General features: G+C 36.3%; 1 protein-coding gene across 2 annotated transcripts in view; it reads left to right on the forward strand.

Moving 5' to 3' along the window:
- Positions 1 to 22,644, forward strand: part of ERCC8 (ERCC excision repair 8, CSA ubiquitin ligase complex subunit) — an 80,603-nt gene that overhangs the window by 6,696 nt on the left and 51,263 nt on the right. The window contains exons 2-4 of one of the 2 annotated variants that reach the window (XM_023210488.1): positions 11,436 to 11,531; positions 18,248 to 18,349; positions 21,956 to 22,079. In XM_023210488.1, the coding sequence (XP_023066256.1) occupies positions 11,436 to 11,531; positions 18,248 to 18,349; positions 21,956 to 22,079 (322 nt within the window). The remainder of the gene's footprint in view (positions 1 to 11,435; positions 11,532 to 18,247; positions 18,350 to 21,955; positions 22,080 to 22,644) is intronic. The other variant, XM_023210489.1, reaches the window with a different exon arrangement.

A 22,644-nucleotide genomic window follows, 5' to 3' on the forward strand; every position in this document is an offset into this window, starting at 1 on the left:
TACACTTGGAAGGGCCAGGCGGGTGACTTGCAAGATCCAAGTGCCCTGTTCATCCCTTGACTTGGGGTTTTATACATTGTTATGGTTCTGGGGTTTTTGCTGAAGTTGTGCATGTGTTCACTTGAGGAATTTTTCTCTTACCTGTCTAGCGTTCCCAGTGGAAGGTCGTATAAGAGGCCATTTTGCCTCTGAGTGGGCCTGTTTGAGATCTTACTGAGAAGTGGATAACACCAGCTCCGAGTGTTTTCTATTAGGAGGCTATCTTCCTGGCGCTGGCTGTGACCACTTATCATTTTAGAGAGGCAGTTTAACAACCACCTGACCATCACCTCATGGTCACCTGACAGTCGTAGGGGCAACAAGTGGTGGAGGTGTGTGTGTAGGTTGCTCTCGTGCCCTGTCCATATCTGCCTAACTACCTATCTAACATACCTATGAGCTGGAAGCCTCCACTTTGAGGTTTTGAGTTGTTCTGCCTTTCCTGACTGAACCATTGTACATCTTACATGTATTGATTGATGTGTTATGTCTTCCTAAAATGTATAAAACTGAGCTGTAGCCTGACCATCTTGGACACATGTCATCAGGTCTTCCTGAGGCTGTGTGTGTCATAGGCATGTCCTTAGCCTTGGCAAAATAAACTTCTAAGTTGAATGAGGGGAAAAAAAAAAAAAAGAAAAGAGTAGGTCTAATGGTTTCTGAAAAGGAATCTGCAGCCATTCAAATCATTGTTTTCCTATAGGTAATTTATCATTTTTCTCTGGTTGCTTTGAAGACTTCGTCTTTAGTTTTCAGCAGTTTATGATGTGTCTGGTTGCAGATCTCTTTGGATTTATCCTAGTTAGAGTTCATTCTGCTTCTTGAACTTGTAGACTTATATCTTTCCATAAACTTGGGAACTTTCCAGCCATTTTTTCCAATATTTTTTCAACACTACACTCCTCCTTTTAGACTTCCAGTGACATAAATGTTAGTCATTTTATAAATTGTTCCTCTGGTCCCGAAGGCTCTGTTCTTTTTCCCTCCAATTTTTTTTCCTCTATGTTGTTAGATTATATAATTTTAATGGATCTGTCTTCAAGTTCACAGATTCTTTCCTCTGCCATCTGCAATCTGTTAGTGAATACATTAAGTTAAAATAATTTTATATTGAAAATTAAAATTTCCATTTGGTTTTTATTTATGTCTACTATTTCTTTGCTGAGACTTTCTGTTTTAACATCTGTTTCAAGTGTGTGCCCAATAACTTGCTCAAGCTTTTTTTTTTATTTTTAAAAATGGGGCCTCACTGTTTTTCCACAGGCTGGTCTTGAACTCCTAGGCTGAAGTGATCCCCCTGCCTCATCTTCACAAGAGTCGCTGGGATTACAGACTCGAACCACCATGCCAGTGTTGCTCAAGTTCAAGCATTTTACAATAGTTGCCTTGAAGTCTTTATCAGATAATCTCAACACCTGCGTCATCTCAGCTTTTGCTTCTTTTGTTTGTCTTTTCCCATGCAAGTTGAAATTTTCATGGTTCTTTATATGCAGGGAAATTTTGGATTGCATCCTGGACATTTTGAATACTCTGGATCTTGTTTTAATCTTATGAAGAATGTTGATATTTTTTGTTGTAACATTTAATTAGCAAGATTAGGTTCAGGCTACAAGAACCTACCTACTTATATGGACTATAGTTTTAATGTTAGCTCAGTTTTCAAAGTCTCTAAATATCTTCCCTAGGTGTATGCCATTTAGTGGTCAGACTGTGACCTGAGTGGTTAGCTAAATATTCAAAATCCTTTGTATACTACTCAGGGTTAGATCTATGCATGCCTCACTCAGGGATGAGTTCTGGAGTTTATAAACAACTTTATGGGATCACTTTCCTGAGCTCCTTCTTCTCTGTGATCTCTTGGATACTTCCCAATTTTTTGGGACTCCCTGTTTTGGCCATCTAGCCAGAAACTTTGGGGGCCACTTTCCCTGTTCTGCCATACACTTCCATGTTTAAGCCCAAGTCTGGGCTCAGAAGTGAGGAGAGAGGCAATAAGCAATGGGGATTGCCCCTACCCTCTTGGAATCGGAGCTATGATGAACAGAGAAAACAATTCCCCTCCCTCAGAGTTCTGGCTTTTGCAGGCCACTGTGTCTAGCTGTAGCCATTTCTGTCACGTGATTGTCTGTGGCTATTTACTTTTCAGAGTCCTCAAGTAGCTGTCTATGCATTTTGTTTGGTTTTTGTAGTAGTATGGCCCAGAACTGAAGTATTGAATAATGAATGAAATGATCAAATTCAGTATCACAACTCATAAAACAAGAATTAAAAGTCCAGTAATGTAAGGAAAATGATAAGAGATTAGGAGGGTAGATTCAAAAGATCAATAATAATTCCAGAAGAACAAGACAAACAAACAGTAATTAAGAAAAATAATTGCAAAAAGATCTGGATTCGCAGACTAACAGGGCTCCCTGAAGTCCGGACAAGATTGATAAAAGAGACATAAAAGTATGTATACCTAATAACTTATCTAGCAATGAAGAAGAAATTATTAAAAGCTTCCAATGGTAAAGAATTTACCATTCACAAAGGTAAAACATTACATCGGTAGTTCTAGAGACTAGAAAACACTGGAATGATACCTACTAACAAAAAAAAAGGTATCACAGCCTGTAATCCCAGCACTTTGAGAGGCCAAGGCAGGCAGATCACTTGAACTCAAGAGTTTGAGACCCGCCTGGGCAACGTGGCAAAACCCTGTCTATACTAAAAATACAAAAATTAGCTGGGCGTGCTGGCGGGTGCAGTGGCAGATACCTGTAATCCCAGCTACTCATGTGGCTGAGGTACAAGGATCACTTGGTGGAGGTTGCAGTGAACCAAGACTGTGCCACCGCACTCCAGCCTGGGTGACAGAGCAGGACTTTGTCTCAAAAAGCAACTAAAAATTATCTAAAAATAAAAAAAAGAAGTATTGCAACCCAGGAATCCAAACAAACCAGTCTATCAGAAGAAATATCTTTGTGCTAAGATTCATAGAAATATTTTACCCCATTTTCCTTCAGGAAAAAAATAGGAAAGAATGTTAATTAAAAAACAAGTGTATGCCGGGCGCGGTGGCTCAAGCCTGTAATCCCAGCACTTTGGGAGGCCGAGACGGGCGGATCACGAGGTCAGGAGATCGAGACCATCCTGGCTAACACAGTGAAACCCTGTCTCTACTAAAAATACAAAAAAAAAACTAGCCGGGCAAGGTGGCGGGTGCCTGTAGTCCCAGCTACTCGGGAGGCTGAGGCAGGAGAATGGCGTAAACCCAGGAGGCAGAGCTTGCAGTGAGCTGAGATCCGACCACTGCACTCCAGTCCAGGTGACAGAGCGAGACTCCGCCTCAAAAAAAAAAAAAAAAAAACAAGTGTATTTGAATGAAATCTGAAGGTACATAAAAGATGAAGAGGAGAGGAAACCTATGAACGTTGCAGTATGTGTATGATTAAATGTAAATATATAATAATAAACAAACTGGAAATATATAATATGGTTGCTAAATTTTTTTAGACACTTCTCAATTGACAAGATGGAAATGAATAGCAACTGCATTAAACAAAGCAAAAATAAAGGTAAAAGAAGAAACCATGACATTAAATAAAGAAGGAATAATACCAAGTATATCAGATGTCATAGCAAAGGTGAACAGGCTGATTTCTTCCATTAAGAAGCATATATTATCAGATTAGCTTTTAAAACAAAGTAAAGCTAAAAGCTGTTTCTCATAAATACATTAAGTTAAAATATTTTAAAATACAAAATTCTTAAATACTTAAAAAGTTAAAGAATAAGGAGAGATCAGGCAACTATAAACAAAATGTGGACATCACTACAAATACTAGATGAGGTAAGATTTAAGGTTAAAAGCACCAGACATTTTAAAGAAGGACATTATATAAAGGAAGGGCAATATTTAAAGAAGGACATATATATATATATGTCCTTCTATATATATACATATATATGGAGGAAATGAATAAACAACAAATTAGATTTAGTAGATACATGACTTTACATCCCTTAAATGGAGAATGTACATACTTTTTGTAAGTCAGTGGTACATTTACCAAAATTGTTCTTGGCCATTAAGTAAACTTTAACAAATTCAAAAAGGTAGCTATCTTACAAGCCACCTTCTTTGATCATAAGCTATAGAAACTGGAAATAAATCAATTAATGGTAACATCACCACCACCTCTCATGTTTTGGAAATTCAGAATTACATTTCAGAAAACTCCAGAATCAAAGATAAAATGAAAATTGAAATTACAAATTGGAAATCAAGGAAAAGGAGAATAACCACTTCTACAACTTAGGGGACCCAGAGAAACTCACAACCTAAAAAAAAAAAAGAAGAAAAAAATACACACACACACATATTAACTCATTGAACAAAAAGAATATGTAGCCATCTTAAGACACTAAAACAGAGGAGAATGAGAGGAAATGGTGGATAGGAGGCAGGACTAACTGGGCAGCTCCCACTCGGATGGACAGAGCAGTGTGTGGAGATGCATATCATGAACATTTGCTTCAAGAACTACCACAGGAACATTCCAGGAAAGCTGAGAGGATCCACAGACCCTCTGAAGGAGGTGGATTGCCGCTGCAAGCACTGCGGGACAGCCAAGGAACTGGGAGTCCTCTGGCTTTCTCAGCTGGGAGACTTGAAGCCTGGGGCAAGTTCTCAGCCCTGCTGGAAATAAACTCAGAGCTGTTGTAGGGGCACAGTGGGAGTGAGACCAGCCCTTCAGGCTGCAGGTTGCATGGGAGCTGGGTGAGGCCTTTGGCTGCTGGCCTTCCCCAACTTCCTTGGTGACCTGTATGACACAGCAGAGGCAGCCATAATCCTCCTGGGAACATAACTCCATTAGCCTGGGAGCCATGCCCTCATCTACCACAGCATCAGCAGCAAGCCCCACCTAAGCAGATCTGAGCTCAGACATGCCTAACCCTGCTCCCACCTGCTAGTTTTTCTCTACCTCCCTCATAACTGAAGACAAAAGACATATTCTCCTGGGAGCTCTATGGTCCCACCCACCACCTGACCCTAGGGCAAGCTCGTATCCTTTCTATACTACTGCAGTTGATGCCGTCTTGAAAGTGCCACCTCCTGGCTGGAGGCCAACCAACACAAAACCAGCACATTTAACAAAAATACAACCAAGGGCCATCAGAGTCCGCTTCACTCCCCTGCTGCCTCTACGGTTGCAGATGCTGGTATCCATGGCTGAGAGACCTGAAGACAGATCACATCACAGGACTCTTTGCAGGAACTGCCCTGTACCAACCAGAGCGCGGTAGCTCTGCTGGTTGGGTAGATCCAAAAGAGAATCATTGCAGTTTGGCTCTCAGGAAGCCCCAACCTTAGCAGAAGGAGGAGAGCACCAAATCAAGGGAGCACTCGTGGGACAAAAGAATCTGAAGAAGAGCCTTTGAGTCCCAGATCTTCCCTCTGACATAGTCGACCCAAATGAGAAGTAACCAGAAAAACAATTCTGGTAATATGACAAAACAAGGTTCTTTAACATCCCCAAAAGATTACATAAGCCCACCAACACTGGCTCCAAACCAAGAATAAATCTCGAAATTGCCAGAAAAATAATTCAGAAGGTTGATTATTAAGCTAATCAAGGAGACAACAGGGAAGGGTTAAGTCCAACTTAAAGAAATTTTTAAAAAAGATACAACATATGAATGAAAAAATCTCCAATGAAATAGCTTGGATAAAACACTTTCACAACTTCTAGAAATAAAGGACACACTTAGAGAAATGCAAAATGCCTGGAAAGTCTCAGCAATAGAACCAAACAAGTAGAATAAAGAACTTTGGGGCTCAAAGACAAGGCTTTAAAATGACTCAATCTGACAAAGACAAAGAAAAAAAAGTTTTTTTTAATGAACAAAGCCTCCAAGAAGTTTGAGATTATGTTAAGCAACCAAACCTAAAAATAATTGGTGTTCCCAATTATCTGAGGAAGAAGAGAAATCTAAAACTTTGGAAAACATGTTTGAGAGAATAAACAAGGAAAATATTCCTGGCCTTGCTAAACATCTAGACATCCAAATACAAGAAGCTGAAAGAACACCTGGGAAATTCACCACACAAAAAAATTATCACCTAAGCATATAGTCTTCAGGCTATTAAAGTTAAGACAAAGGAAAGGATGTTTAAGAGCTGTGAGGCAAAAGCAGCAGATAACCTATAAAGGAAAACCTATCAGATTAACAGCGGATTTCTAAGTAGAAATCCTACAGTCTAGAAGGGTTTGGGGTCCTATCTTTAGCTTCCGTAAACAAAGCAATTATCAGGCAAGAATTTTGTATTCAGCAAAACTAAACTTCATGAATGAAGGAAAGATACAGTCTTTTTCAGACAAACAAATACTGAGAGAATTTGCCACTATGAAGCCAGCACTACAAGAACTGCTAAAAGGAGCTCTAAATCTTGAAAAAAATCTTTAAAATACACCAAAATAGAATCTTTTTAAAGCATAAATCTCACAGGACCTATAATGAAGGGATGGCCTGCCCCTCCACACCTGTGGGCGTTTCTTGTTAGGTGGAATGAGAGACTTGAGAAACGAGACACAAAGTATAGAGAAAGAAACAGTGGGCCCAGGGTACCAGCGCTTAGCATACAGAGGACCCACACCTGCACAGGTCTCTGAGTTCCCTCAGTATTTATTGATCATTATCTTTACCATCTCGGAAAAAGGGAAGTGGCAGGATAATAGGATCATGGTAGGGAGAAGGTCAGCAGTAAGACATATGAATAAAGATCTCTGTGACATGAATAAGTTTAAGGAAAAGTGCTGTGCCTTGATATGCATATGCAAACATCTCCATAAACCTTTTTAGTGCATAAAGAGCGGCATTGCTGCTAGCATGTCCCACCTTCAGCCCTAAGGCTGTTTTCTCCCATCTCAGTAAATAGAACATACAATCGGGTTTTACACCAAGATGTTCCGATTCCCAGGGAGGGGCAGGAGACAGATGCCTTTCTCTGTCTCAACTGCCAAGAGGCCTTCTTTCCTCTTATATTAATCCTCCTCAGTCACAGACCCTTCACGGGTGTCAGCCTGGGGGACGATCAGGTCTTTCCTTTCCCCAGAGGCCATATTTCAGACTATCACATGGGGAGAAACCTTGGACAATACCTAGCTTTCCTAGGCAGAGGTCCCTGCAACCTTCCACAGTGTATGTGTCCCTGGGTACTTGAGATTAAGAGAATGGTGATGACTTTTAACAAGGCTTCAGGCACGTGTTTAACAAAGCACACCCTGCACAGCCCCAAATCCATTAAACCTTGAGCCACCACAGCACATGTCTCTTGCAAGAACAGGGTTGGGGATAGGGTTACAGATTAATAGCATCTCAAATACAGAACAAAATGGAGTCTCTTATGTCTGCTTCTTTCTATATAGACACAGTAACAGTCCGATCTCTCTTTCTTTTCCCCAAACTATAAAACCATACAATTAAAAAAAAGTATTCAGGCAACAACTAGCACAATGAATAAAATAGTACCTCACTTCTCAGTACTAATGTTGAATGTAAATGGCCTAAATTCTCCACTTAAAAGATACAGAAACCATCATTCTCAGCAAACTAACACAGGAACAGAAAACCAAACACCACATGTTCTCACTTACAAGTGGGAGTTGAACAATGAGAACACGTGGACACAGGGAGGGGAACATCACACAATGGGGCCTGTCAGGGGCTGGAGGGCAAGGGGAGGGAGAGCATTATGACAAATACCTAATGCATGAAGAGCTTACAATCTAGATGATGGGTTGATGGGTGCAGCAAACCACCATGGCATATGTATACCTATGTAACAAATTCTGCACATGTATCCCAGAACTTAAAAGTATAATAGAAATAAAAATAAAAAGAAAGGCAATATATGTCACATATAGGGAAACATTAGGAGTACAGTCAATGGTAATCATTAGTCTAAAAAAAAAGATACAGAATGGCAGAATGGATAAGAATTCACCAACCAAGTGTCTGCTGTCTTCAAGAGACTCACCTAATAAATAAAGACTCACATAAACTTAAAGGGTGGAAAAAGATATTTCATGCAAATGGACACCAAAAGTGAACAGGAGTAGCTATCCTTATATCAGACAAAACAGACTTTAAAGCATCAACAGTTAAAAAAGACAAAGAGGGACATCATATAGTGATAAAAGGACCAGTCCAAGAGGAAAATATCACAATCCCAAATATATGTGCAGCTTAACACTGGAGCTTTCAAGTTTATAAAACAATTACTGCTAGGCCTAAGAAATTAGATAGACAGCAACACAATAATAGTGGGGGACTTCAGTAGTCTGCTGACAGCACTAGACAGCACTAGACAGGTCGTCAAGATTCAGGAAGTCAATAAAGAAACAATGGACTTAAACTATACCCTAGAACAAATGGATTTAACAGATATTTACGGAACATTCTACTCAACAACTGCAGAATATACATTTATTCATCAGCACTTGGAACATGCTCCGAGATAGACCGTATGATAGGCCACAAAACAAGTCTCAACAAATTTAAGAAAATCAAAATTATAGCACTCCCTCAGACCACAGTGGAATAAAATTCTCTTGCAAGAACAGGGTTGGGGATAGGGTTACAGATTACAGTGTAAGGGTTATAGTGGAAATCAACTCCAAAAGGAACCCTCAAAACCATGCAATACATGGAAATTAAATAACCTGCTCCTGAATGATCATTGGGTCAACAATGAAATCAAGATGGAAATTTAAAAATTCCTTGAACTGAATGATAATAGTGACACAACCTATCAAAACCTCTAGGATACAGGAAAAGTGGTGCTAAGATGAAAGTTCATATCATTAAATGCATACCTCAAGAAGTCTGAAAGAGCACAAATAGACAATCTGAGGGCATACCTCAAGGAACTAGAGAAACAGCAAACCAAACCCAAACCCAACAGAAGAAAAGAAACAACCAAGATCAGAGCAGAAATAAATGACAATGAAACAGCAAGAACAAAATACAAAAGATAAATGCAACAAAAAGCCAGTTATTTCAAAAGATAAATAAAATTGATAACCATTAGCAAGATTAACCAACGAAAGAAGAGAGAAAATCCAGTAAGGTCTATTTGAAACAAAATGGGAGACATTACAACCATTACTACAGAAATACAAAACATCATTCAAGGCTACTATCAACATTTTTATGCACATAAACTAGAAAATTTAGAGGAGATGAATAAATTCCTGGAAATATGTAACCCTCCTAGATTAAACCAGGAAAAAATAGAAACCCTGGACAGACCAACGACAAGCAACGAGATTGAAATGGTAATTTAAAAGCTACCCAAAAAAGTTTAGATACAGACTCACAGCTGAATTCTATCAGACATTCAAAGAAGAATTGGTATCCTATTGACACTGTTCCAAAAGATAGGAAAGAGGGATTCTTCCCTAAATCATCTTGTGAAGCCAATATCATGCTAATACCAAAACCAGGAAAGAACATAACAAAGACAACTGCAGACGAACGTCCCTGATAAACATAGATGCAAAAACTCTCAACAAAATACTTGCTAACCAAATCCAACAGCATATAAAAAATATAATCCACCATGATCAAGTGGAGTTCATACCAGGGATACAGGAATGGTTTAACAGGCTGGAGTGCAGGGGCGCGATCTTGGCTCACTGCAACCTCTGCCTTCTGGATTCAAGCAATTCTCCTGCCTCAGCCTGTGGGATTACAGGCATGCACCACTAGGCCTGGCTAATTTTTGAGTGTTTTTGTTTCTGTTTTTGTTTTGAGACGGAGTCTTGCTCTTGTCGCCCAGGCTGGAGTGCAATGGTGTGATCTCGGCTAACTGCAACCTCCGCCTCCCAGGTTGAAGTGATTCTCTTACCTCAGTCTCCCAAGTAGCTGGGATTACAGGCACGTGCCACCACGCCCAGCTAATTTTTGTATTTTTAGTAGAGATGGGGTTTCACCATGTTGGCCACGATGGTCTCAGTCTCGTAACCTCGTGATCCTCGGCCTCCCAAAGTGCTGGGATAACAGGCGTGAGCCACTGCGCCCAGCCTAATTTTTATATTTTTGGTAGAGATAGGGTTTCGCCATGTTGGCCAGGCTGGTCTCGAACTCCTGACCTCAGGTGATCCACCCACCTCAGCCTCCCAGAGTGCTAGGATTACAGGCGTGAGCCGCTGCACCTGGCCTGCTTGTCACTGTTTTACTATATGTAATGTCTAGAAGACAAAGGGCCATGTATATCTTCAAATCAGATACTTTATACTGCTAAAATGATTTCCAAAATGCTTATAATTATTTGTACTACTGTCAATGAATGAAAGTATCAGTTTATGCCTTTCCAGCATTGTGCATTGTTATCTTTTAAAAAAACTGACAATTTTATAGGCCAAAAATTTATAATTTGATATTTAAACTAGCATTATTTTAATTAATGAATTTAGAAATCATTCTGATTAAATTAGTGTAGATGCTAATGACATCCAACAGATTAAGACAGATTCAAATAGTTAATATTCACTAGACTTACAATGTACTAGGTGTTGTAATTAGCACTTTTTATATACAAACTCATTTAATCTTAATAATATGCTCACCAGGATAATGATGGTTTACGGTTATAAAATATCAGAAATGTCATTTGTCTTAGTTTGTGAGAGTACTTGTTAATTATTTGTATTGATATTTAATTGGCTTTATTTAAATACACGTAAGTGTTAAGTTGAACATAGTCTCTTTTCTTTTAAGACAGGATCTCACTCTGTCACCCAGACCGGAGTGCAATGAATTGATCATGCTCACTGCATCCTTGAACTCCTGGGCTCAAGCAATCCTGCTGCCTCAGTCTCCTGTGTAGGAGCCCACCACCATGCCCAGCTTATTTGTATTTTATTTTTTTGTTGAGATGGGGTCTCGCTATGTTGCTGGGGATGATTTCCAACTCCTGGTCTCAGGCAGTCTTCTCACCTCAGCCTCACAAAGCACTAGGATTACAGGCATGAGCCACTGCACCCAGCCCCTACTCATTTTTTATTTCTGTCCATCTTTAAGAAACACTTCAAGGAATTTTTTTAAAATCCTGTAATTTATGCTTTTGTCCATTAGATGTCCTCAGCTACATTTATCAGAATTTAAGTTTTTTAATACAAATTTCAGTCTCTAAATACCTTTAAAAGTTTGCATGTAATTGTTACTACTGTTGATATTTTAAACATTTATACAAGGTCTCTAAAAATCTATAAATACATTAGGATATATGGTAGAAGATTTAGACATTTCTTGTGATTTTTGTACTATAAGTAATCTTAGTCAAATAAGAAATTTTTAAATGTTAAATTACTTGTTAATTTCTTTCTCCCCCTTTTGATTTAAAGAGTTTTAGGACTGGAATTAAATAAAGACAGAGATGTTGAAAGAATCCACGGCGGTGGAATTAACACCCTTGACATTGAACCTGTTGAAGGGAGATAGTAAGTTTATTATACTTGTATAATCATTTTTCTTTCTAAGTGAAATGCAGTTAAAACCTGCTTTTTCAGATTAATGATGTAGAAGTTTCATTAAAATTAATGAAAATCCCAAATTGTAGCAGTTTTTTAATCTGATATTATTATTTTCAAATAAATACAAAACATCAAACCTACCAAATGTTGTCAAATAAACATTTCCAAGCTACTTAAATATAAATATGTACTTATTGTTAAATTAACAAACATTGAACTTCTTTTGGATGCAGAGGGCTTTTAAGTGCTAGAGTGTGTCTTTAGGTGTTATTTTAAAACATAGTTGCTACTCTCAAAATAGTCCAATGGGAAAATAAATATAAAAAGTGGAAGACTATTTTGAAGAATTAGGTTAGAAACAAATAAGAATTATATTTGAGTTCTTCCTGGCTTTACCACTTACCAGCTTTGTGACCTTGAACAATTTACCTAACCTTTCTAATTCTCAGTTGCCTTAGCTATGCAATAGGAACAACAGTACCTACCTAACAAGTTTGTTTTGTGGATTAATTGACATAATATGCACAATATGATTAGCATAAGACCTGGCACATCATAAATGGTTGACGCCACTGCTGCCACTATTAATCAAAAGCAGTATTACATATACTTTTACTGCTTTCAGCCCAGTCTCTACACAGCAGCCAAAATGCTTTGAAGAATGCAATTCTGAACATATTCTCCTACTTACAATTCATCGTAACACCACATTACTCTTATATGACAGTACAAAACCTTCCATGTGGCCTATAATTAGGCCACATGTAGCATTAACTAAAGGAAACAGTTTGTCGTGTTATGATATATTTAGCATTTGCCCCCGAATTTTTATTTTATACCGAAATGTTATTATTTACATTAAGTCAAGTCAGAACAGATTTGATAAACTTCCACTTTTTACTTCCAGCTTCCACCATGGTCTCATCCAGTAGTATTTGAGAAACATCTTACTTTAGCATGTGGTTAAATCTAAAAGATGATGAGTAATCATTCTTTTCTTTTTCCTGACCTTTTCCAGGCTCAGTATAATACCTTCTATTCAAGGACAGCTGAGGGGCACTCACTTATGAAACATACAGACATGAGCAGCAAGAGATAGCTGACTTTTGGGTTTGGGTGCTGGTCAGGAAAGTATTCAATACTGTTACTCCAGCCAGCCACTTGGTGTAGTAATCAGTTGTGTGGCCTGTGAAGTATGAGAAGCCAGTGGACTACCAGTTGGCAGAGTTGGTGAGAAATGTGGGAAGTTATAGATTATATGTGCATGAAATATATTTGAAATGCAGATGAGGCATCTTTTAGTACAGCATATAGAGAAAAGTCTGAAGACTCTTGCTACAGTGGGTTTCCCCTTTATTGCATGGGAGAAGTCTACAACTATTTCATTGTTTGCTAATACTTATATTTTGCATTAACCCCTTTTGATAGCGACAAGAGGTATAAAAAGGAAGGTGTACATTCTGTGGAAAACTAAAAAAAAGATGTGTATATAACTTGTTCAAAATACCTGTTAATATTTACCATCCACCATAAGAGCTGTAAAGATGTCACTGAAAATCAGAATGGAAACCAGAGAGAATACACAAATCTGGTAGAGAAGCATTTATTTCAAAGTTAGGTGTTATTTTACAAAAACTATCTGAAAATTACAGTTTAACAGGTGCAACTGCAGAGGGTGCATTTGCGTATCACTCTGTGAAGCTTGAATTTTCTTTTATACTTTTAAATTCTTCTAAGTTAATTTCATTCATCTTTAATACTAAGTTTTCTTGTCCATATAAAAATGTGAAATCATATCTCTTCATAGTCTGTCAGCAAAAATTATCTCATAGTTAAATAATGTCAGATACTTCATAGTTAAATAATGCCATCAGATACTTCAAATAGAAAGTTAATGGAATCAGAGAAAAGCTTTTGGAAGCCATTTTAACAAAGTTGAAACATCTGACATTATTGTAAATACCATGTCAGTTAAGATTAAAAGTTCAACTTTTAACATAATTTTGTTTTATATTGATAATACATCTGTATGGCAAGAAAAGCAATGTTTTGTGAAGATTAAGTATGAAGCGGAAGTGTTTTGGGAATTGGTTGAGGTATCCATGTAACTCACAACTGTGTCCAAACACTTTATCAATCTAAATAAAAGTTGTAGTTGTTAAAATTTACAAATATTTCTCTATGTACACAATTAGAGTAACTGAACTACAAAATTTTTGTAATAAAGCTAATGTGGAATATTTTTAAAAAATAACTAAGTAGGGCATTATTAGCAGTCTTTCTTTACTGCCCATCAATTGGATTTTTGAGCCTTCAAATAGCTACTTTTAAATTAACCTTATTGTTTTATAAATTGGTATTGAATTTATCTTAAAAACAAGTCTATAAATCAGTACATGCTACTAGTTCATGAACTATTTGTGACTGGGTCACAAGATAAGGATCTTGGGCTAAAACATAAATCTACTATATTATTACACACACCATTTAAAGAAGTTAAGATATGTTTGTAACAAGACTTTCTCAATGAAGAAAGACGTGTTTGTTTCTGGCACAAGCTCCTTATCTTGGAGAGTTAAATAGCACTGTTCTACTTCTAATTGTATTGTGTTTAAAATTAGGTGAAAATCTTTCAATCAAAATATTCAGTGAATGTAGTGCCAAAAACGGTAGTTTGGGTGCTATTCTTGAAAGATCACAGGCCGGGCACAGTGGCTCATACCTGTAATCGTAGCAGTTTGGGAGGCTGAGACAGGTGGATTACCTGAGGTCAGAAGTTCAAGACCAGTCTGGCCAACGTGGTGAAACCGCATCTCTACTAAAAATATAAAAAATTAGCCAGGTGCAGTGGCGGGCATGCACCTGTAATCCCAGCTACTCTGGAGGCTGAGGCAGGAGAATCACTTGAACCCAGGAGGCAGAGGTTACAGTGAGCCGAGATCATGCCACTGTATTCCAGTCTGGGCTACAGAGCGAGACTTCTTCTCAAAAAAAAAAAAAAAAAAGAAAGAAAGAAAGATGACAATGTCAATGTAGTTTTTAATGTTCCTCTAGTTCTCCATTGAAACACGTACAGAGACTAAAAATGATAAGTAGAAAAAAACAGATTAACACTTACAACCAAACTAGGTCATGAAGTATCCCCACAAACCCCAAACTGTGAATAAGTGGGAACAAACCACTGACAACTACAAGTTCTGTGCACTACCAGCATTTTTGCCAGAGGAGGCAGTAAAAAGCAATAAGGCATCTGATATACCTGGATAAGTCCAAAATAACCATAAGCTTAGCAAGCAAATTTGACTACAGCAGCTCAAACTGGGAGAGGATGGCATACTCTATAGGTATGTTTTAATGGTCCATGGTAAGACCAGAAGGAGCTGTAGCAGTCTGGACTCTTAATATCTCTCCAAAGAGCTAACCAGTCAAAGTGCCCCTCCAGTACAGAACTATATACTGAGGAAAAACTGCTGGAAATAAAATCCAAATTGAGCAATACAGAAACAATAGAAACAAAGGAAAAAGATGTCCCCAATAAAATTGGGGAGGTGAACAGAACCAGGAAATCTCTGAAAGCAAGCTACCATATTTTGAAATCTTGCCCATCAAAAAATGTTTAAGGGAAGAGGATGTTTTAATATATAAAATTTAAACATTACTCTAAGTCAAGCCTCCATTCTAAAAGGTTAAGAAAATTAATTTTACATAAAAATGAGCAAAAGAATAGGATTAAGGTCAAAGTTCCTACAAAATTATTATAAAAACAAAGAGGATAAGAAGTGGACTAATGCTATTATGGAGAGTGAAGTCACACCAGAAAGAAGTGTCTATAAACCAGATGAGAACTCTAGCCGAATACTTCAAAACTAGGTAAAAGTTGTTTTATAAACGTATAATAAATGAGAGAATAATGTTAAATTGGAATTAGAAAACCTCAGAAATGAGATGCTCAAACTCAAAAAATTAGAAATAAAAATATTTGAGAAATGAAGACTGACTAAAAGCATAAGGAACACAAATAAATGGAAGAGGTAATGCCTTAGAAATAGAAACTAGAAAGGAGGAAAATTTTGAAAACCAAAAAGAAATGAAGAGAGGAAAATAATTCAAGAGGTGTATATGTAGAATATAGGCAAAGAAGATCCAGCATAACATAATAGAAGTTCCCAAAGAAGAAAACCAAGGCAAAAGAGCAGAATAAATATTAAAACAATAATTCAAGAAAGCTTTTCTAGGATAAATAAGATCTGGATCTTTATATAAGGGGGGAAAATTTATATTGTCACTAGACTTTGACTTTGGGCTTTCTGGCCAAAGAAATGAAGCTTCTTACCCAAGACGCTCAAGGAAAAATGTGAGTCAAGGATTTTATATCTAGCCAAACTGATTTCAAGTATAAAAAGGACAGATAAATTGTCAAAAACACAAGAATTCAGAGACTTTTGTTCTCATTAGCCATTCCTTAGGAATCAACCAGAGAATGAAATCATTCAGCTAGAATGACGAGAGAGACAGCAACATAAGGATTGATGGTGAGCAATAATATTAGCAGATAGCAACACTTTATATAGATGTATAAATTGATGGATCTAGATATTGGTTTGTCTGCTAATATCACATCACAAGAGCAGTGGCATATAGAAATTATTTTAAATTATAGCACATGAATGCAGTCACCAAAGTCCAGGCTGGAAATTGCAGGACATGTGATCTAGTTTTTGCAACAAATAAATTACAAGAGAGGGAAAAAGTACAGGAGGGAGGGAGAAAGAAAGGTAGAGGAGACCTATAGCTTAAAGTTAAAAGACATTAAATTTTTTTTTAAAAGCAAGCTAATATTCATGTGTACACTCTAAGGTGATGAACTATGAACTGTACAGAAGAGAAAGACAGTGATTACGATAAAAATCATGATAATGAGTTACTTTGAGGTGAAAAGTAAGGAGTGATGATCTAGAGAGATTGCATTGTTTGGACCTCTGTGAAGAATTTTTGATGGTGCCCCTATTTTTAATTGGGATAAATGTATATTTGTAATTGGGATAAATGTACATTTTGTAAGTGAATAACATTCACAATGTCTAAGATTTTATAATATTTACATTTGGTGTAACATCCAAAAAAGACATAAAATAGAGAATTTGTTCAAGGAGAATTTTATCTTGTAAAAAAAGAAGTACTAAAGAAAGGTGTTTTGAATTAAGGTAAAAGGATACAGTGAAAAGAATCTGAAATATTTGCACATTTCAAGAATATCCTCCATTTTGTAGAATTTTCTCTGAACTTACCATATACCTCATCATCTGTTTTTATTTCCTAAATTAAACATATTATAGCTTTTAGGGAAGTGAGTTAAAGGTAAAAACAACTCCAGATTTAAAAATGATTTTAGACAATTTTATGCAAAAAAAAAAAAAAACTAAAAAGATCATATTGAAAAATCACATTTAAAAAACCACAGTAACAGTCTTAGAGACAAATATGGTTAAGAAACCATATGTATGGTATATGAAGTACCAAGAATGATGTTTACAAATTATTAAGTTCAATCAGTGTATATAGCTTTGATATATATGCTTGCTACTTTTATTTTTTAGAAATATTTTTGCAAAGTTTTTGAATAGAATAATTTTGTATATTCTACCAATATAATAGACCAGCTTGAGAGTCAGTCAATAATTGTTTCCAAAAAAAGAGATTGCTGATTTTTTAGCGCCCTCTTTTACTCTCAAAAGTAAGGCTTCCAGTGATTTGGCTCCTCCTCCTCATCTCTCACCACTCTTTCCCTTTCACACTGCTCCAGCAACACATCCCTTCTTTTGGTTCCTAGAATGGGCTTGGATTGTTACTTTCACATTCGTCTGGCTAATTTTGAATCCTCCTTCACATACCAGCTTAAATATTACAATCAGGGAAACTATTCCTGAATTTCCAAACTAGAATAAAGATAAGTTATTGTCACAGTGATCCCAATCGTAACTAATCATTTGTGTGATTATGCCTACTACCCGTTTTCCCTATTGGATTGTAAACTCTGCAAAGACAGGAACCATGCCTGCCTTGTTCACAGTTGTTTTAGCAGAGCGTCTAACATTGTAGGAACTTAAAGTTGAATGAATTGAGTGAATGCATTCATAAGAGAAGGAAGGAATCTAACATTTATTGAGCCCCTATTTTTTGCCAGATATTGTAAAAAGAAATTTGCACTTAACTTTTATTATCGACATTGTGATTCAGATAAAAATGTCCCCCTCCTTTACAAATGTTGAGTCTTGGACAGGTGGTATAACTTGCCCAGGGCCAAATAACAAGTGTCAGTAATAGTTGGTTTGCCCACTTCCTTTTTCATTTAGCATAGCCATAATTAGGACATTTAAAATAACTTTGTAATATTTTACTTTCTTAAGAAATCTTTTTTGCCATCTTGTTTGTGTCACCTTTTCTTTTTGAAATTACAGAAGTAAACTTGAAATGATCACAGAATGAATTTTTTTATATTCATTCTTCTATTAAATAGTAAGAAGTTATAGTTTATTAAGTCTGTGTTCTTGAGGATTAACTTATTACAAATTAATGTATCCTTAATACATTTGGGTGTTTGCAAATCAGGTTTTGGAAATTTGCAGTCATAAATAAATGGACTACATAAAATGATAAACTAATGTGAACTTTTTTATTATCAGCATGTTATCAGGTGGTTCAGATGGTGTGATTGTACTTTATGACCTTGAGAACTCCAGCAAACAGTCTTATTATACATGTAAAGCAGTGTGTTCCATTGGCAGGTATGTATTAAAAATGTAAAAATTTATGAATTTGTAAATAGTTGAGTATTTTTTACATCAAATGCAAAACATGAAAATTGCAGTCAAGTGAATGGGTCAAGTGAATGGTTCAGATGACCCATTTGCATGGCTGTTCCTTGAGACTTTGTTGAAAATAGTAACTGACATTGAGGTATAGATTTTTAACAAGTGTCTTCCCCAAAGCAATTTTGGTATCAATTTACATCTCAGTAACTAATTAGAGTATTTAGTACCACTTAGTATAAGATTCATTTATAGTCCTTCAGCTAATTATAAACATAAATTAGATTTTCAACTGATACTAATGGAAGACAAAAGTTTAGATATACTAAACATATTGATACTCCCTCACCAAATACATATACACATATACCCACTCACCCCTCTCTTGTCTCTCTACTTACTCAAAGATGACTAACTTAAAAATATACATCTATAATACTTATCTTCTCTGACTGTTCTCTACTGGCTTACCAATCTTGTGGTAATTCTTTTTAAGTCTCTAATAAAATGTTTTATGGCATTGTAATTTTTCCATTGTGGTCATTTAATCCTTTCTCGTCACTTATATCCAATCTGATAATGAGCAGACCTTTGAATTAACAGGGAGAATGGGCACTGAGAAAATGCTTTCAAGAGGGCAAACTTTGTAAACATTAACATCAACAATCTGTTAGGGCTCTTCTCAATGCATTAGAATATATGCTATGGAATATTTATGAGGAGATTTGCTATTGTTTGTTGGCTCTGGTGCTTCACATTAGAAATACAAATTTGGGAAAATCAGTTAATCTCAGCTTCAAATTATTTTGTTTTAGAAATCAGTATACATGCCCTGTGGTTCTTACACGTTTCTATGAGAATTAAATGAAATGTTATCTTTTTAAAAGCATTTTGAAAACTAAAACCACTGTGTAAGTGAAAAGCAATGTACTTACAGGAAAACTTAGTACAAAACAAGATATTGCCTCAAATACTCTAGAACTTAGAGACTTAGGCCATTTATACTCTCTTCCCATCCTCAATAACAAAAAAAGTCATGTTAATTAATTAAATTCATTTTTATCTTATTTTATCCTAGCTAACATTTTAACATTGAATTTATTTCGTTACATAGCAAAATAGTATTTTCATCTATTCCATGTGCTATATAATATTCCATGAGGGACTGTGATTTGCTTTTTTTTTTTTGGTATGTGACATAAGTAAATGCCTTATTTGTCAATCTTGTTTTACAATGATTTAATTCTTGGATTCAGACTCTATATTTAAAAGTGTGACTTTGAATTTGAAAATGGATATGTAGTATGCATCTTTACAAAATGAGTTATAATAGCATTTTGTACATCTGAAGAGTTCACAATCTAATTTAAAAATAATTTCAATAAAGACTATTATTAAGTTAATGTGACGTAGACTATTTTCTGATACTTAGTATACTTAAAGTGTTTGTCCTTGAGCACTAAAAAGATTCCTTTCCTCTACCAAAATTCTTATTAAATATAAATGAGAATAACAGAACATATATAGTAACATAATAAAATATTTTATCCTATTTTAAAATTTAAACTTAAAATATAAGTGAGCTTTTATTTGTTATCACTACATTAAAAATTTGTTTTATTTAAAAGTAGTGTCACTGGAAAAATCTCTGTAGAAGTCAATATTCTTAGGAGCAAAAGGAAATCAGTCTACTTATCTTAAGCAGAAATTTATTGGAAGAATATTTATTATCTCACATAACTGTCAGGAAGATGGGAGAATCAGACTTAGAAAATGAGCAGAAAACAAGAGAAGTCAGGATAGAGAACACAGTCAGGGTCACACCACGGGAACATTAGTTTGGGTTTTGCTGTATGTCACCAATATATACTCTCAGCTCCTCAGCTTTGAATAATGGCTAACTCTCCCAGGAAAAGAGAATGTCTAGAGTCGCTTGCTTTCTGTAACAAGAGATAGAGCTCTGATTTTCAGTAAAACAAAGGGGATTCCCCCCAAATAGGAGTTTGAATGCTCATCAGTCAAGAAAAAAAGGCACATGTCCCCTATAATCCACCCATTTGGCTGTCCAACATGCATATACACCTTTCTTCCCATACTTACCATTTTTTAAAAGAACGTTCCAGCCTAACCTAATGCAAGTCTTCACTATACAGCCAAAAAGGTGATCATCCTCTTCCCCAAAGGGTGATGATCCTAAGTTGTTTTAGTTACCACACCTGGCTCCATTTCAGGGTCATGTTCATTTTTCCACAAGTTTAATTTATTCTATATCACTATTATACAATTTGTGGACTCAATTATATAGTTAACCTATAAAAATAATTAAGAGAGGAAAGAAAGTGAAAATTAGTTAAAATATATAAATATTTACAGAGAAAAAAAGGAAATATGAATAGGCACTATAGTTCTTGTATTTTTGCAGCTGTTTTAATGCCAGAGCTGGTACTTAAGACTTTCCTTCTTCATGTTCTCATTCCTTCAGATAGCACCACAACTGTTTAAGGTCCCAAACTTTCATCTTAAGGAATCCAAAAGCATCATGATTGTATCTGCGTAGGGTTACAGAAGTCGTCTTTTAACTTTTGTGCTCTGTGGGAAATTTCAAACATACACAAGATTGGAGAGTTGTATAATGACCTGTATATCAATCAACCAGCTTCACCAACCATCATAACCAATCTTGTTTTGTCTCTACCTCCCACCCATCCACCCTCATAACTATGTTGAAGCAAATCTTGAACAATGTATCATTTCATTCTTAATTATTTATATCTCTAAAAGACTTTATGAGCAATGAGCATAACTACAGTACCATTATCTTAAGTACACAAAAATTATCTATATTAAATATCCAGTCTGTGTTCAAATTTCCCTCTTTGTCTCATAAATCTCTCTTAACAGCCAGTTTGTTTGAATCAGGATTCATTTAGGTAACACACTATGTTGATCACTGGTTCAGAGCATATACTACATCCTTCAGGGCAGCATACCACCCTCACAAGGTAGTATATTGTAGCTGACGTCATAACTGAATCTTTAACATGTTATGTTATTATGGATGGTGGGTTACATAAGATGTGAATCTCATGGGCCTTCACCAGTTGCATTCTTTTGTCACAGAGTAAATTCCTTGATAAGAAGCAATATTGTATGGAATACCATGGAGGTGTGTGAGGCATTCAGTAATTCTAAGAATAGTAGTGCTTTGGAAAAGAGACTTTGGAAAAGCAAATCCAAAACCAAACAGCTGTCTCTTCCAGTAAGACCAAATCACTCTTCCAAGATGAAAGAAGTCCAGTGTAGTTGGCTGATCCCTCCAGGCTATATATAGTACAGAAACAGAGAATCTCTCACATTATGACCTTTAGTAGAAGGCATGCCTCTACGTCACATTATGGGAGCCTGAAACTAGAGATGCCTGGACATTCATTCTCGCCTTCTACACAGCCAGGACACAGGCATGTGATCTCAGTTTGACCATTCCTATCATCCTACCTGAGGCTACTGCTTGTTCTTAATATAGTACCAGTTTTGAAACTCACATAAGTCAGGTATCTGTAAATTTTGATTGCTGTTTTGTAGAGATCATCCTGATGTTCACAGATACAGTGTGGAGACGGTACAGTGGTATCCTCATGACACTGGCATGTTCACATCAAGCTCATTTGATAAAACTCTGAAAGTATGGGATACAAATACATTACAAGTAAGTACATTAAAACATTTGCAGATTGCTTTGTAGGATGAAGGAGAATTTAATCCTAAACCATTTAAGTATGATTATTTGCTGAGATGTCATATATGTTAAATGTGAAAGCAGTACAGTGGTTAAGAAGAGCTAGACTGCTTGAGTTCATATCCTGGCTGTGCTGCTGACCAGCCGTATGACATTGTGCAGATGTCCAAACCTCTGTGTGTCTTTCTCATCTGTAAATGGGAATAATGATTATAGTATGGTTGTGAGGATTAAATGAGCCAATATATGTAAAGTACCTAGTACAGTGCATACCATATAGTAAATGCTCAAAAACTATTAGCTAATATTATTATCCCTTTGTGAAAACTAGAATGATCTAGTAATCTAAAGTAGAAAATTGGATTTATCTTTGATTGATCTAAAAACTTGAAGGAAAAAGCTGTTAATACTGTTGCTTAGTAAAGACAGGCAGTGGATAATAGTTTGTCTGATATTCGGTCAGATTTGCATTCTGAGTGCTAATCTTTTCTCTGAGCTCTACTCTGATATTTCTCTACTTTTTTACAGTACCTCT

This window comes from Piliocolobus tephrosceles, chromosome 4 (genome assembly GCF_002776525.5).
Source record: "Piliocolobus tephrosceles isolate RC106 chromosome 4, ASM277652v3, whole genome shotgun sequence".
NCBI classification, from domain to species: domain Eukaryota; kingdom Metazoa; phylum Chordata; class Mammalia; order Primates; family Cercopithecidae; genus Piliocolobus; species Piliocolobus tephrosceles.